General features: G+C 22.6%; 2 protein-coding genes across 2 annotated transcripts in view; one reads left to right on the top strand and one right to left on the bottom strand.

Annotated features, from left to right (window-relative positions):
- Window positions 1-3,539, top strand: LOC107996995 (threonylcarbamoyladenosine tRNA methylthiotransferase). Its single transcript, XM_017055333.3, has 2 exons — window positions 1-636; window positions 2,240-3,539. The coding sequence occupies exons 1-2, from the start codon at window positions 239-241 to the stop codon at window positions 3,462-3,464; spliced, it is 1,623 nt and encodes a 540-aa protein (XP_016910822.2). The 5' UTR covers window positions 1-238; the 3' UTR covers window positions 3,465-3,539.
- Window positions 3,540-4,557: 1,018 nt separating this feature from the next.
- The window catches only part of LOC107996971 (F-box only protein 43-like), a 61,568-nt gene continuing 50,309 nt past the window's right edge, over window positions 4,558-15,816 (bottom strand). Inside the window, exon 2 of the mRNA XM_017055299.3 lies at window positions 4,558-11,349. Within this exon, the coding sequence (XP_016910788.1) occupies window positions 11,098-11,349 (252 nt within the window). The 3' untranslated portion in view covers window positions 4,558-11,097. The remainder of the gene's footprint in view (window positions 11,350-15,816) is intronic.

Raw genomic sequence — 15,816 nt, 5'->3', positions numbered from 1 at the left:
TGAATGACTTCATATTTTCACGTGTTAACTTGAAATTCTAAAACATAACCTACGAAATATTTAATAAATTTTTCTTAAATATATTTTTGTTTATTCTATTTGTTTATTTTATTTTTGTTACTTAATTTTATTATTAAAATGAAGAATGAAATTCAAGTAAAATTATTAAAATTAAATTAAACTGCTAATATGCTATTATAACCTATAAATATTATATGTAACTTAGTTTCTATAAAAAATGTCAACTCCGTGTAAAGATATTATTGAAGATATAGAAGATTTAATATCATCACAAGATATTACACCTAAAGAACGATATAGTTCAAGAAAAAGTATTACTGTTCGTTCTAAGCGAAAACAAGTAATTGAAGAAATACCACAACCTCCAATTCTTAATAGTATTATACCAGGAACACAAACAATTTATGTGAAAACTTGGGGATGTACTCATAATAATTCTGATAGTGAATATATGGCAGGTCAACTTGCTGCCTATGGTTATAAATTAACAGAAAATAAATATAAAGCAGATTTATGGCTTTTAAACTCTTGTACAGTAAAAAGTCCAGCAGAAGATCATTTTAGAAATGAAATCGAAGCTGGAAAAAAAATGGGGAAACATGTTGTAGTTGCTGGGTATGAAAACTTTTTTGTATCTTAAAATTATAATTTTCTTTCATCATCTTATAAAAATTTTAGATTTAGATAGAAAAATTTAAATCATATATTAATATATTTAATATATTTAATATATTTAATATATATTAATATATTTAATATTATTTAATATTTCACAATTCAGAATATTAGTAATTTCAGAATATTTGTTATCATTATAATTTTTAATTTATGAACTAGAAAAAGTTTTAACTTCATTACAATAATAGAAAGAAAATAAAATAATAAAAATATAATTATTTAAACCATATAAAATCACAATTTTCAATATTGTTTTCTGAAAATATTAAAATTTACACGTAAACATTCTAAATTCTTTATAATAATTTAAATAATAATTTAATAATTCTTTTTTTCTGTATTTTGTTCATTTTTAACAAAACAAAATTTTAAAAACTATTGATCTATAGTATCTGAATATTTATTTTATATATAAATTATTATAATTAAATTGATATGAAAATAAATACGTATATATAATTATATTTTTATTTTAATAAAATACACTATTAATTATACTAAAAACATTTTTATGTTTTCAGTAATCAAAATAAAAAATATAAAATCAATTATTTTAATAGGTTAAAAATTTTTAATATTAATATTAATATTAATATAGCACATTGTTTTCTATAGAAAAATAATAATCTATTTTTTATAAAAAATTATTAATTTAGAAAATATTTTAACTCAAATTTCAGAAAAAATTATCGTATAAAAAAAATAAAGATTATGAGAAGTGATTTATGTTTATTTTTTGTACAATATATTTTACGAATTAAAATTTTAATATTCAAATTAAAATATCTAAAATAATAATGTTTCGTAAAAATAGATTCATATAAAAAGCTATTTTCTATAAAAAAAAAACTTCATGATATATTATGCATAATATATTAATTAATGCGTTCAAGATATTATATAATTAAAAAACAAAGATTTCTATATGCCTATCTATAACAAAATTATTAATATTAAATTATGCTATCTATACCATTCAATTTTTATCTAAATTTTTTTTTCACAAAAATTAAATAAAATATTTAAAACAATCAATTATTTTTTTATTTTTAATTCTCGAAATTGAAATTTTATATTTTGAATTTATTCTTTAATTTCAAATCCATGTCAATTGCTCAATGTCATTTAAAATTATAAACTCTCTTTAATGATAAAATAATAAAAAACTAAAATAAAATGATAAATATTAAACTATAAAGTTATTAAAAAGAAATATTAAATTAATTAACAAAGAATTTTTATTTCAATTATGAAATAATAATTAAATATTTTATTAATATTTGTATAAAAATTGCATTAATGAAAAACGAAAAAGAAATTTATATAATCTAAAAATTATTTAAATATATATATTATAAAAATAATTGTTTTGAATGTATTTAACTTAAGATTTTATTATTAAGAAATAAAATTAAAAAATTTTTTTCTTTATTTATTTACATTTATTAATTTCTTTTCTTAATCATTTGTTCCTAAACAAAAATTTAAAAATCTAATTCATAAAATCAAAAGAACAAATAAAAATAAATATTATTTCCAGATGTGTACCACAAGGCGCTCCAAAATCATCTTTTCTACAAGGATTAAGTATGATAGGTGTGCAACAAATCGATCGTGTGGTTGAAGTAGTCGAAGAAACTCTAAAAGGAAATACCGTACGGTTTTTGCAACAAAAAAAAGAAGCTGGTAAAAAAATCGGCGGTGCTTCTTTAAGTTTACCCAAAGTTCGAAGAAATCCATTAATCGAGATCATAGCTATAAACACAGGCTGTTTGAATCAATGTACTTATTGTAAGACAAAACACGCAAGAGGTGAATTAGGAAGTTATTCTCCTGAAGAAATTGTTGATCGTGCAAAACAGGCGTTCGGGGAAGGCGTTTGCGAATTATGGTTAACATCTGAAGATACAGGAACTTATGGCAGAGATATAGGTTCGAGTTTACCTGAATTATTATGGAAACTTATCGATGTGATACCTAATGGTTGTAGAATTCGCATTGGAATGACTAATCCACCGTATATTCTGGAGCATCTGGAGGAAATGAGCAAAATTTTAAACCACCCAAAAGTTTATAGCTTCCTTCATGTTCCAGTTCAATCTGGAAGTGATCAAGTATTAGCTGATATGAAACGAGAGTATACTTGTGCCGATTTCGAACGAGTTATCAATTTTCTGCGAGAACGTGTTCCTGGATTAACTATAGCGACAGACATAATTTGTGGTTTCCCAACTGAAACAGAGAAAGATTTTGAACAGACGATGAAACTTTGCGAAAAATATAAGTTTCCTAGTTTGTTCATTAATCAATTTTTTCCTAGACCGGGTACACCGGCTGCTCGAATGCCAAAAATACCAACGCAAGATGTGAAGAAAAGAACGAAAAGATTGTCAGAATTCTTTCAATCTTATTCTCCATATGATAACAGAATAGAACTCATCCAAGATGTATTAGTTACTGAAATATCCCATGATAAAAAACATTATGTTGGACACAATAAATTTTATGAACAGGTTTTAATACCATTAAAAGAAGAATATTTAGGAAAAATGATTAGAGTGAAGATAGTAGAAACGACAAAATATTCTATGAAAGGAGAACCAATAACAGAAGGTACATCTCCTGCATTAAAACCATTTTTACCAAAGGGAACTATATCTGGGATACCAATGGAAATGAAACCATCAAAATATAGGATAGCAGCAATCCTAGCAATTTTTCTTGCTATCATTTTTAGGTTATTATGGAAATTTTTAATGATTTAAAATATTATAATTTGTTATAATAATTTGTTAATATTGTAAATAAATATATAAAAAGATTTTGTATTCAAATCAAAACATGTTCTAAATTATTCTCATTTTAAAACATAAATATAATGACATAACAATTTATAAGAAGTGAGATTGAATTGAATTACAAAACTGATACTTATGTTTCAATTGATTTTACAAATTATTATGTTGAAATTATTAGCACTTATAAAGTTTCTAACATTATTTAATTAGAATATTGGAAAAAATAATTAAACAATAATTCTTATTTTAAAAAAAAGAATATTGTTTATTTTATAAAAAAATGATTTAAAAATAATTTATTTTATTCCTATATAAAATTACTTATTTTATATTTTTAAGTTACAATATCTAAAAAAAATATTCACATTTTATGATAGCTTTGTTTATATATATATATATATACATATATATAAATATGATAACATTGTGTTTATATTTATTGAAACTATTGCAAGTTTTAGATTTAATAGATTTAATATTTAAATTAATAGATTTAATGTTTTCATTGTTCGCGAATAGCTTGCAAATAGTTCATGCATAATAGTTTGCGAACAATTCTAATTAGCGAATGCAGCATTAAATGAAGTGAAATTGAGATAAAGTGAAACAACTCTATCTCTCACTTTATCTCACTTCTATTTCACAAATTAAATTTTTTATAACTCTTACGACTAATAGGTTAATCTTCATAATCAAAATTTTTGTACCAATTTTTTTAATTGTTTTAATTTCTTAAATCAATCTTCCAAAGGATTTCATGAATATATATTAACATTCTATATATCTTGTAATATAAAATACAGATTAACACCATGTAAAATGAAATTTGATAAATATTAATCATATAGTTTTGTCAATTGTTTTCTTATAATACAATATAGCTCAAATTTCTTTCTTTATATTCTTAAAAGACGTTTTCAAATTAAAAATTCTGTTTAAATCTAGAATTTCACTTTGCAAAGGATATATTGGAAAGGAGAAAAGAAAAATTTAGAATTTTGATATTTGAAATTATGCTTAAAATAAAATGTTTAAAAATCAGAAAAGATAAAGACATTGATAAATAATTAATTAATTATATTTCAATTGACAAAATAATACAGGAACCTGCCCTGAATGGGCTTACAAAATTTTATCAAGACAACCCGAGTATGCTAATAATTTTCTAATCAAACAATACCGAATATAATTTAACTTATTCAACATATTCAGAACTATAATAGTATAAAAAAAGAAAAAAGAAAAAAATATTGAGCATTCTCGAATTAACTTATTTTCGAGAAACAATAATTATAGGAAATAAAAAAAATACGTAAATTATTTGCTAAGACAATATATTCGCTAAGGAAACATAAACCTCTTAACTTATTGCATTAACAATGCTCTTTTATTTGGTACCGTCCCTCTAGACGCTAAGGTTTTATTTTTCGTTAAAAATACTTTACTTTAAAAGTAGTAGCTTATTATTATTAAAAATAAGTAGCTTATTCTAAAACGAGTGTAGTTATTGTCAAAGTATTTCCTGAGTATTGAAATTCACAGATGAAATTGTGTAATTCGCCAGAAATAATAAAAGAGATATTTGTAAAAAATAAAAAGAATTAAAAAGAATTGAATTTACAATAATCATATCATTTCTTTTGCATAATATATTTTACTCATTTATATTTCAAACTGTTATTTACACAGTTATACAATAAATATAACAAAAAATAATTGCATTAAAACAAATTTTTTTCTATTTTGCTTGAATGTTTTATTATAAGCATAAAATCAATTTTCAAATTTTTGGAATTTTTTCTATCAAATATTTTTATTAATTGCATCGATCATTTATTTTGTTTATAATTTATATATAAATTATTATTATTTTCATTATATTCAAATTTAAAAATTTTTATAATAAATGTGTATTGTATAATATAAAATTTTTTTTAACAATTTATTATTATTTATTTATTTCATTATACTATTATCTTTAAATTGAGATATTAAAAGAATACCAAAAAAATCTCTTTTATTTTTCATGTTACGATATAACGAAAAATTATAATATTATGTTGGCACTTTACATATTTTGGATCTTGGTAACGTTTAAACATTCAACGGAACGGACCTAAAGATACACCCGTTTATAAAAAAATATTTCATACATTCTTTTTGCAAATGTCTATAATAACATAAATCGATAAATAAGAGAGCAAATGTTTGACTTTTTGAAGGATGATTAATTTACTTTCTTGATACATACGTTTCTCTTTATAAAAATCACTTAGATTAATGCAATTCATTTTTCCGATATTGTTTACAATTTCGAATTTCGATTATTTTAAAAAATATATTTTTATTTCATTAAATTTTCTTTGTATATTTTTATTTCATTCAATGCGAAACTTCGCATTTTTATTCGCATCAATCCTCCAAAAAGTAATATATATTTATAGTATTAAATTAAGATTAGCAATTGAACAATTTAATTATCATTTTATTGATGATTAAATTCATATTATAACAATCATCATTGTTAATACAAAATAACAAGTAAGTTAATATAAAAAGAATATCGTAAAATCTATTTTCAAAGCAACTTCAATATAAGGCACATTATTTTTTTCTTCTTATATTAACGATAAAAAATAATTAAATCATTAATCACTAATCTTAATTCAATTATATATCTCGGACACATATTTGCACAGTATTGAAGGCCACCATTTTATACAGATTACTTTTGAGTTACTGAGATCCTGCCGAGAGTATACAACTTCAATTTCAGGTATGTTACAAATTTTAAATAATTCTCTGGTATACATAAAAAAAATAATGCTGCAGCCTCGTTCGAAAAAATTTTGGCATCCTTCTAGCTTGATATTAAAACGCACTGAATTCTTATTTCTTATTACCATATCGTTCAATTGTTATATTTTTACCGTTTTCGAGGCGACAGTACACAAAATACTATATAATTAATCGAATTTCCATCAGTTGACCTACAAATATTTATGAACAATATATACAATATGTACATACAATACATTCGATTTTTTTGATTAAGTCTTTGAGCGTGTATTATTGATCATTAGAGTAAAAATATTACATACACTGGAATGATATTGTCCCATATCACAGAAATGTCGCGCGTGTTCGTTGTGTCCACGTTCTTCTATAATGATGTTTTATTTTAATTAACTTTGGACAAAGAAAATTATGGATAGTTTACCAAAAAATTATTCATGCAAAATTATATTAAGCAATTGAAGAAATAATTTATTATTTCTTGTATACTAAATGATAAATAATTTAGAAATGATTAAAAAAAACTTATGCCGTGAATTATTAGAAAAATATCTAAAAAATAATGAACTCTTTTATTGAATAATTTTCTAATTTACTTTTTATATATACATAATAAAGGCAAAACAATTTTTTCATTATAAATCAACCTATTCTTAATTTATTCTTTAATTTTTATATTCTTTTTTTTGACTATTAATGTGAACTTATTTTAATATATTCTATATAAAATTAATCATTGCAATTAAATTTATTAATTATATTTATATTAAAAGATAAATATATATTTACATATATATGAGCTATTATATACTAAATATTATACTATACCACAAAATTAAAATTTTTTTATAAAAATTTAAAGTTTTGAGAAATTGTTTAAAAACTATTCTATAAAAAATGTTTTAAATTGATTCAACATATTCAAAAGGAATTTCTTCACAAATTTATATGAAGTTACATATAAATAAAAATACTTTATTAAGTAATTATAAGAAAAATAAAAAATTCAGCATATATTAAACAAAAGCCATCAAATTTGCTTTGTTTAATAAAATGTGAATATTTGTTTTCTTATATTTTTTTAATTAAGTATTTGATCTCTTGAATATGTTGTATTAATTTCTTCTAAAAAACCATCATTTTACTAAAAAAATAAAGTAGAAAAATGAAAGTAAATACAAATAAAAATTTTTGAAAATATCATTCTATATAATTCTAATTTTAAAATGCTTAAATATCTAATAAAAATATAAAATTATAAAATCTTTTTTAAATTATTACAATAATTAATGAATTTAAAATATTTATTTATTTTGAAAATAAAATCATATAAATTTTATTCTATAATTCAAAATTATTAGAATTAATTTAATCAGTAAAGAAAAAGAATGCAAAATTTTAATTTTAGTTTATTATTAAATATCAATAAAATTTTAAATAAATTCACTACATTCTACTAATTAAAATAAAGAGCTATAATTTTGGCACACCACGAATTTTTTAAATTCACGGCATAAGATTTTTTATATATATTTCTGCAATAAATAGAGAGCATTTACATATACAAAGTAATAAGATATTAATTGAACATGTGGAATTAACGAAACACAGGTCTTTTCACGACATTTCATAGAAATTATTTGGATTTTCGCTTAGAGAGACATATTAATAACTTTTTCTTTTTTTTTTTTTTTTCTTTACAAAATATAAATTTCGTAATCGATATTTAAACACTTTACTAATGATGAAAGTTACAATATAATTTTATTTGATTAAAAATTTCTAAATGTTCATACAATGAAAAATAAGATATCTTATTATAATCAAAATTCTTTATTTATATAAATATCAATTTCTTAATAAAATATTTTCTTTATTGTTTTCATGTTTCTTTTTTATTGTATACAAAGTGAATAAAATGAAGAAAATATTTTACCAATATATATGTCATGGTTCCGCAGAAAATAAAAGAAATTTTCATTTCATTGTTTGAAAAGATCAATTAAAAATGAAATTATGAATATCAATCACGAAATTTAACCGAACACGAATATATTACTATACGCTGGTTATTTACATGCAGTCTTTTGCGGTCCAGCATACACCGGTACAAAAATAACATTCAAACGAAAAAGAAACGAAAAAAACTAATTAAATAAAAGAAAGTGGACATTCAAACTTTAAAACGAACGTACGGAATCAACGTGGCATACTAGCACACTAGAAACAACGTAAAAAATAAAGTATGGCTCTTAAGATGTGAAAAAAAAGAGAGAAGTATCTACCTGATTTTATTCTTATAACATGACACGTCCCTCTGTCTTTTCTTTCGCATAAAAATTAATTAAAAAAACAAGATACATTATGGCAATTCTTATGGCGTAAATTACAAATGGCACAAAAGTGTATTCTCGTTTTTGTACCGGTTCAAATGTTGAAACCTTGGGCGCAATATTGACAGAAACTTTATTCGACAAAAGAAATAATATACTCTGTTGAAAAAAATATAACCTGAGATTCTATCGTTAAATTTAATAATAGTAATTTTGGAAAAATTGAATATCAATAGCAATAATATCAAAATAATACTTTAAGATTCGTTTAAATGTTAGCAAATTTAACAAATGTTAGCAATTTCTCGATTAATTGAATATCAATATTGAACTCGATTATTATATAAAAAAAAGAATGATTATTACATTATTGATAAGAGATGTTCTCATTGAAAAAGTTTTTGTCATTACTACCCTTTTTTATCTCCCGATACTTGACTCACATTCTCTAGTTTCTAGTACTGTACATTTCCTCTTTCCATTCATACTTACACAACTTTTATCTTACTATAGAGCTAGACATACTTCAATAATACTTTTTGAGCGACCCTTTCTACGAGTCATGGCAATCCTCTTTTTGATCTCGCAGTTTATGAGACTAGGAGCAATACGTACACACGTGAAACAAATTTTCTTTGTTCCCTTTGGAGAGAGGGTCACACCTTAAGAGGGGAATAACCAATAAGAGAGAAAAAGAAAATGTATCGAAATTACGATTCAACGAACAAAAGACGACATTTAAATTGCACGAAGTACATTTTGCTCACATGTGGTCACTAATTTCCAATGAATAAAACTCATATTAAAAATTTAACCATGAGTAGAGAAATTTTCAATAAATAAAAATAAATTTTTTTTTTGAAGAAATGGTTATATTTGGACATTTTAAATTTATTTCATATTATTGTCAAATAAATTTCGTGATATTAATAAAATAAAATGTGAGACAGACTGAAATAACTTAATCAAAAGATTAAAATAGAGAATGCATTGTCCACATTAATAATATATTAAAATTAAAATTATTGAGAAACTTGGTCAAAAGATTAAAATTAAAAAAACCATTTTATCCTTCATTGAATCGATATATCTTTAAAAACAAGACACGATCAAATATAAATTTCCTTTTTACGAACGTTAAAATTCTGCCGACACTTAACGTTTCATTTCATTAAAATTCAATGATCGTTCATTCTTCTTTCGACGATCTATTTCAGTCGATGTTTTTACCGCGATTCGATTGCATTGTAAGTTGTCGACTTGAAATTCCACAACTCAGAAATTAGTGGACAGAAAATGCACCAATTAACCAAGACTTAATCAAAGAGAAATTAGAAGTTTGAGATACATCACATCGTAAATAACACCCGACGTCAACGGTTATCATAAGAGAGCGTTCACGTAACAAAGAAGACCAGTCGATCAAAAAGACACAACTTTGTTTTTAACTAACCTCTCTGCTAGCTTCATCAGGTCGTGAAACACGGTGGGTTTGACTGGGTAAAAAGTGGTCAACGCAAAGTGTCGGCCTATGCCCTTAAAAGTTTTACGACTTGGTTCTCATATTCTTTCTCATATTTTCTCTTTTTCTCTCTTTCTGCGTTTTTTGTCTTCTTAATCGACAATTTTCGGCCCCTTTCTCTTCATCTCGATTTGCCGAACAAAATATTGAGAGAAACGTTGAAACGTTTCACTACCGATTCAATTAATTTAAGAGCCACGTAAAAATTCTTTTAATCATATAAAAGTTAACATTCAATCACGTTGCGAATTTATGATTCTTAAAAAAATGAAAAAATTCTTAAAAATGTTAAATTTTAAATTTGAATTTATGAACTCTAAGAACTTTGAACAAATAGCAGTTTCTTAAAATTTCCTTAAAATAAACCTTCCAATAATTCACCATGAAATTAATAAAAAGGCGTTGTCTTAAGAGTTTTTAAATTTCAAGTTTGTTTTTTTTAAGAAAAAAGTAACTGAAAGTGCTGAAAGTTTTTTTCCTCCTCTAAAAGATACCTCTCTCCTCCATATACTTATCTGATTAAACGGACATCGTAAATGGTTCGAAATATAGTTTGATTTTAAAATTATCAATAATTGTCACTTTCATTTATAAATTATAATTTATAAATGAAAATGATTATTTGTAAAAATGTAACGGTCATTTATGAAATATATTTAAAACTATATTAGATTAAAATATTTTTTTTTCTTATAGTTCTTTTTTAAAGTTTTATAACGTACAGATTTAAAAATCCATTTTATTGATCGAACCACTTAAATTAACGATGTTCATTTCACATTTCCAAAACACTGCGTATCATAACAATTAAAATAATCCCGAAATTATATTTCTTACAATTCTCGACGTTCTCTCCATTTCCAAAGATTGTTATCGAGAAGAATTATTTTATCAAGAAAAATGATAAAATTAAAACAAAAACATTCTCGACATATAATAACGAAAATGTTTATAATCTCCTGAGATTCCGTTTGCTCTGTTTCGAGCCAATGACCAGCCGTTTATTCCTCTTCGTCGGCGTTGCTAACAGGGGTGTCTTACAAGGACCAGTATGTGGTCTTGATGAACAGGAGGTGCAAAATTCCATCGAACAACCTTGTCTTGAACACGTTCCTACGTTCTTCTCGCCGTCCACGTGACAAGGAAACGAACATTTTGGGCACGGTAACAAATGTTCCCAAGGAGCGAGTGTACGACTAGCCTGTTAACAAAAATTGCATAAAAAAAATAATTAAAACAATTTATAATTACATATTTAATCAATTATCTTTTATATACGTGTTTTTATATTTATATAAAATAAAATATATATAAAAAAATATTTTATTATTTATTCATTTTTCCGAAAAAACTATGAAACTTAATATTGAAATGAATGAATATGTTTATTATATTAGAAAAAGATATCGTATTCATTTTTTATTATTCATATTATAAGAAATAATAATCTTATTATCTCCGTATGATTTGATAAAACATAAAAAATATATAATAACGAAATATAAAAAACATAATTTCTTTAAAAATATTGTTATCGATACAATATTAGCATATAAATATTAGCAATAAATTAATATTATCATAAATTTTGTATATCTTTTGTATATGTAAATTTTTTATTTTTATTGAATTCTTTAATAATATAATATTTTTATATATTATTAAATTAATATTATTAAATCTTTATTAATTTTTATTAATAATCTCTATTAATTTAAATTATCAAATATAAAAGAAAAGAATGTGAATTGTTTAAAATTTTTATATTATCAAAATTTTTTCTATAAGTAAGATTTTATAAAAAAATAAAATTTGTTACGGATGATAACATTCAAATTACTTGTGGAAATAGTAGATTTGTTTTTTATCGACACTATAGTCGGTAAAATAATGAGACGGTACTAGCGAAATTTCTATCTTTTTTCCACACAAAAATAAAGTAAAAAAATTTCATAATATAATTAAAATACATTAATTTATCTGTAATTTTTCAAAAATCTTTCTAATAAAAAGAATGTATTATTTCTTGAAGTTTAATTTTAAATAAAATTATTTTTAAAATATTTAGATATGTTCAAATCTATATCAAATTTATAAGAAATATATAAAAACTATCAAAAATAAGAAATATTTTCAATACGAAAAATACAATAAATCAAATTGAAAAAAATTTAAATCCTGAAAATTCGATTGACTTTTATTATTAACTTTTATCAAAAATTCTAATTAAATAATTTCAATATTACATGCTTTTGAAATTTTACAAATTATTCATTTACAAATACAAATTCCTAATTTTTATTTAATATATTAAAAAATAATAGATTGATAACAAAACATACTGCTTTACCTACTGTGATACAAACAAATTTTATATTATTTCAAGAAAAACAGTTTCATATCATGATATCATGCATAAAAAAATATACTTATATATTATCAAACTAACATATATATATAAAAGAACAAAAAATTAAAATAAATCTTAAGTGTGAAAAAAATCCATTAGTGTTGTTCCTATATTATCTGAAATGTCTTTTATTATCTACTTTTCGATAACAACTGGCATTTCCTATTTACTTAAATATCAAAAATATAAATTAGAAAAAAAGACAAAACTGATATCTTACAGTCTTTTTAACGGAGATAAATAATGAATCGCATTAGTTATGTCAAATACTATACTTTTTTATTCATATCAGAATAACTTATTGTAATATCACAAAGTGAAAGGAGTATTCCATAAAGATTACAATAAGATTTACATATGCATTTTTACAAACAATTAAATATAAAATTACTTATATAATTAAATATAAAATAACTTAATTAATTAATAATTAATTTATATTCAAATATAAGAACAAGAAATATTTTAAATAATAATAACTTCATTTAATTGCAAAACATTAAATGATATTAAATAATTAAATAAAAATTTAATAGTAAAATTAATTGTTCTTTTTTATTAACAAAAGATCATAATCATAATTTATTTGCACAAATAAAATTAAAAATTATATAAAATTAAAAAATATAAAATTAAAAATGATATTTATGAAAATATATATTACATGTAACAAAATTTATTATGTTAAAATTAAATTTTTTTAATTTTTCAAAAAGTTCTAAGATTAAACGAAGAAATAAACAGATAATCAATGAAATTTAAGAAATAAACAGATGATCAATGAAATTTCTAAAGACAAGAAGCCATTCACGATAAACAGACGCATGGATTGCATGCGTTCAGAATTCAGCATAGCGTCACGAACAACAAACAACGTTGTCGAAGCGAGCTGGCAAGCATCTGTCGTGCATTGCTAATTAACACAGCAGAAAATGCGTGAGAAAATTTAAGCAATCGAGTATGCGAGACAAAATCGAAGGTTATCAGGCGAATGTCCTTTTCCCCACTTCAACTGCAACACAAAACATCGCACAAGTTTCGGCCAAATGTTATTCACGACTCACAGCTGTGCCATTCGAATTTTCCTGCCTAGCAACCAAGCGGATTCCGACCGACCTGGACAAATCCGAAAGTAGCGTCAAAACGTTGGCGCCAGAATTTCTGGCGGGAAAGGAGTGGGTCTCACAGGTTAAGACACAGATCACCATATGTGATGTTATCTTCTTCTCATTTCGTTACAAAAGGATCCGATACGATGAATTATTTTATACCTATGAATTTTTTTTCCTAATAATAATTTACATGACATTTTATGCGTAACTTAAGGTATTTTCAAAAACTTTTAATATATCATATGTATTACATAAAATTGAAAAATGATCGTTAAAATAATATTTTATTTGATCTATATTTATTTAAAATAAAGAAATTGAATTGTTTCTTTAATTATTATTTTATTATAAAAGAAAATAATTTTTTATTTTATTTTTAATTTCCTAAAATAAATTTATAAATAATTCTTGATCTTATTATGTTTATTATGTTTATTAACTGTATCAAAAGTATAAATATCATTCATAGTCTTTTATATATATTAGCTCATTTTTATTAAAAAATTAGTAAAATAAAAATAATTTGGAAAAAAAAATATTAACATGTTGTAGAATAGCTTCAGCTTTATTTTTTATAATTCAAATATGTGGAAAAATATATGTGATTCAAATACAATATTTAATATTTAAAATTGTTATTTTATTTGAAAGCGTCTACTAAACTAAACTAAAACATTATTTTAAAATAATTTAATTTATACTGAGATAAAAATAAAGTAATCATAAGTTATTTAATATAAAACTAAAACAAAATAATATTTCTTATTTTTTATTTTAAGTAAAATTTCACATAGATTTTCTATAATTTCATGAAATATAAAAAATCAAAAATTAATTATTTTAAATATAATGATATATAAAAATATTCTACAAATTCATAATTTAAATGTTTAATCATAAATCATAAAATTCATTTAATTAATAATATTAAAAAATCATATCATAAATAAGTAAAAGTATATATTATCTTTTTCTAATATTCAAATTTTGATGAAAATTTATTAACGAAACTTTTAAAGAGAAAAATACATTCCAATGCACAAAAAATACAAAATATTAAATCTTACGAAAAAAATTTTTAACATTTAAATAAACATTCAAATTTTAAAATTCCACAGAAACTAATTTTTTTTCAAATTGATATTCGAAATGTATTTTTTAATTTTTACTGTTCAACATGACAGTGATGACAGATAGTGCTCTTTGTAAAATATAGTAGAAACTAATTGGAGGAAACGAATTCTACGGAAAGGTTCATATGAGATTAAAATTTGAAAGCGTGGTAATATTTTCTTCCAACAGAGTCTGTCGGTTGTAGCGTCTACTCGCCTGTGGCAACCGCGTTCGAAAATGTAGAAAATGATGGTAGGGTACACTTCTACCCAAAGCCCTTGGCTCACAATATAACAGCTGCCTGGCGCAACATTGTGTGGTATAGTTATATATCTACAAAAAGCTATGTCGTAACGAAGCTTCCCTAAGTGTAGTCCCTTATACATACTTCCTGCAATTTAAACGTAGAATTCTTTTCGACAGTTACAATATAGAGAAAGATTAAAACGAAATGTGTTCTTAATTACATATTTCGTAAGTGTACAGTCATTCACAAAATTGAACATATACATAATTAAAACGAATTAAAATGTATACGTAACTAGAAAAATTGTATTTTTTATATATGCACAAATGCAAATGAAAAAACATAGACAAAAGAATAATGAAAAGAAATTATTATTGCTATATATCTAATATAAATTCAATAATTTATTTGTAATAGAAGATAAAACATTGACTATTTTCAAAGGCATAGAATACTTATAATAATTAGGAATTTAGAAAATAACTAAAATTTCATAGTGAAAGTTGTTGAAATTGCAACAAGATTTTAAAAAAAGAAAAAATTATATACAGATTTACAAAACTGGATAAAAAAATGTATAATTGTGAAATTCATTAGAAATCATGATCTGTAATCATACCTCAATATAAGTTGAATCGATATAACATAAAGTTATTATATAATTATTATTAATATACAATAAAATGCATCAAAATAACATACGAAAATAATATAGAAAACAAGAAAAATTTATTTATAGTAGAAAACATTATTAACAAAAATATTTTGAGAATTTCAATCGTATAT

This window comes from Apis cerana, linkage group LG13, assembly GCF_029169275.1.
Source record: "Apis cerana isolate GH-2021 linkage group LG13, AcerK_1.0, whole genome shotgun sequence".
In the NCBI taxonomy this organism is placed as follows: Eukaryota; Metazoa; Arthropoda; class Insecta; order Hymenoptera; family Apidae; genus Apis; species Apis cerana.
The sequence above is the reverse complement of the archived record's forward strand: the minus strand, read 5'-3'. Positions and strand labels throughout refer to the sequence as shown.

Bases quoted from the DNA above. Each gene is read 5' to 3' on its own strand.
- LOC107996995 (XM_017055333.3), top strand. From the start codon at position 239: ATGTCAACTCCGTGTAAAGATATTATTGAAGATATAGAAGATTTAATA. The intron at 637-2,239 runs GTATGAAAACTT...TATTATTTCCAG, and splicing joins AAACATGTTGTAGTTGCTGG to ATGTGTACCACAAGGCGCTC.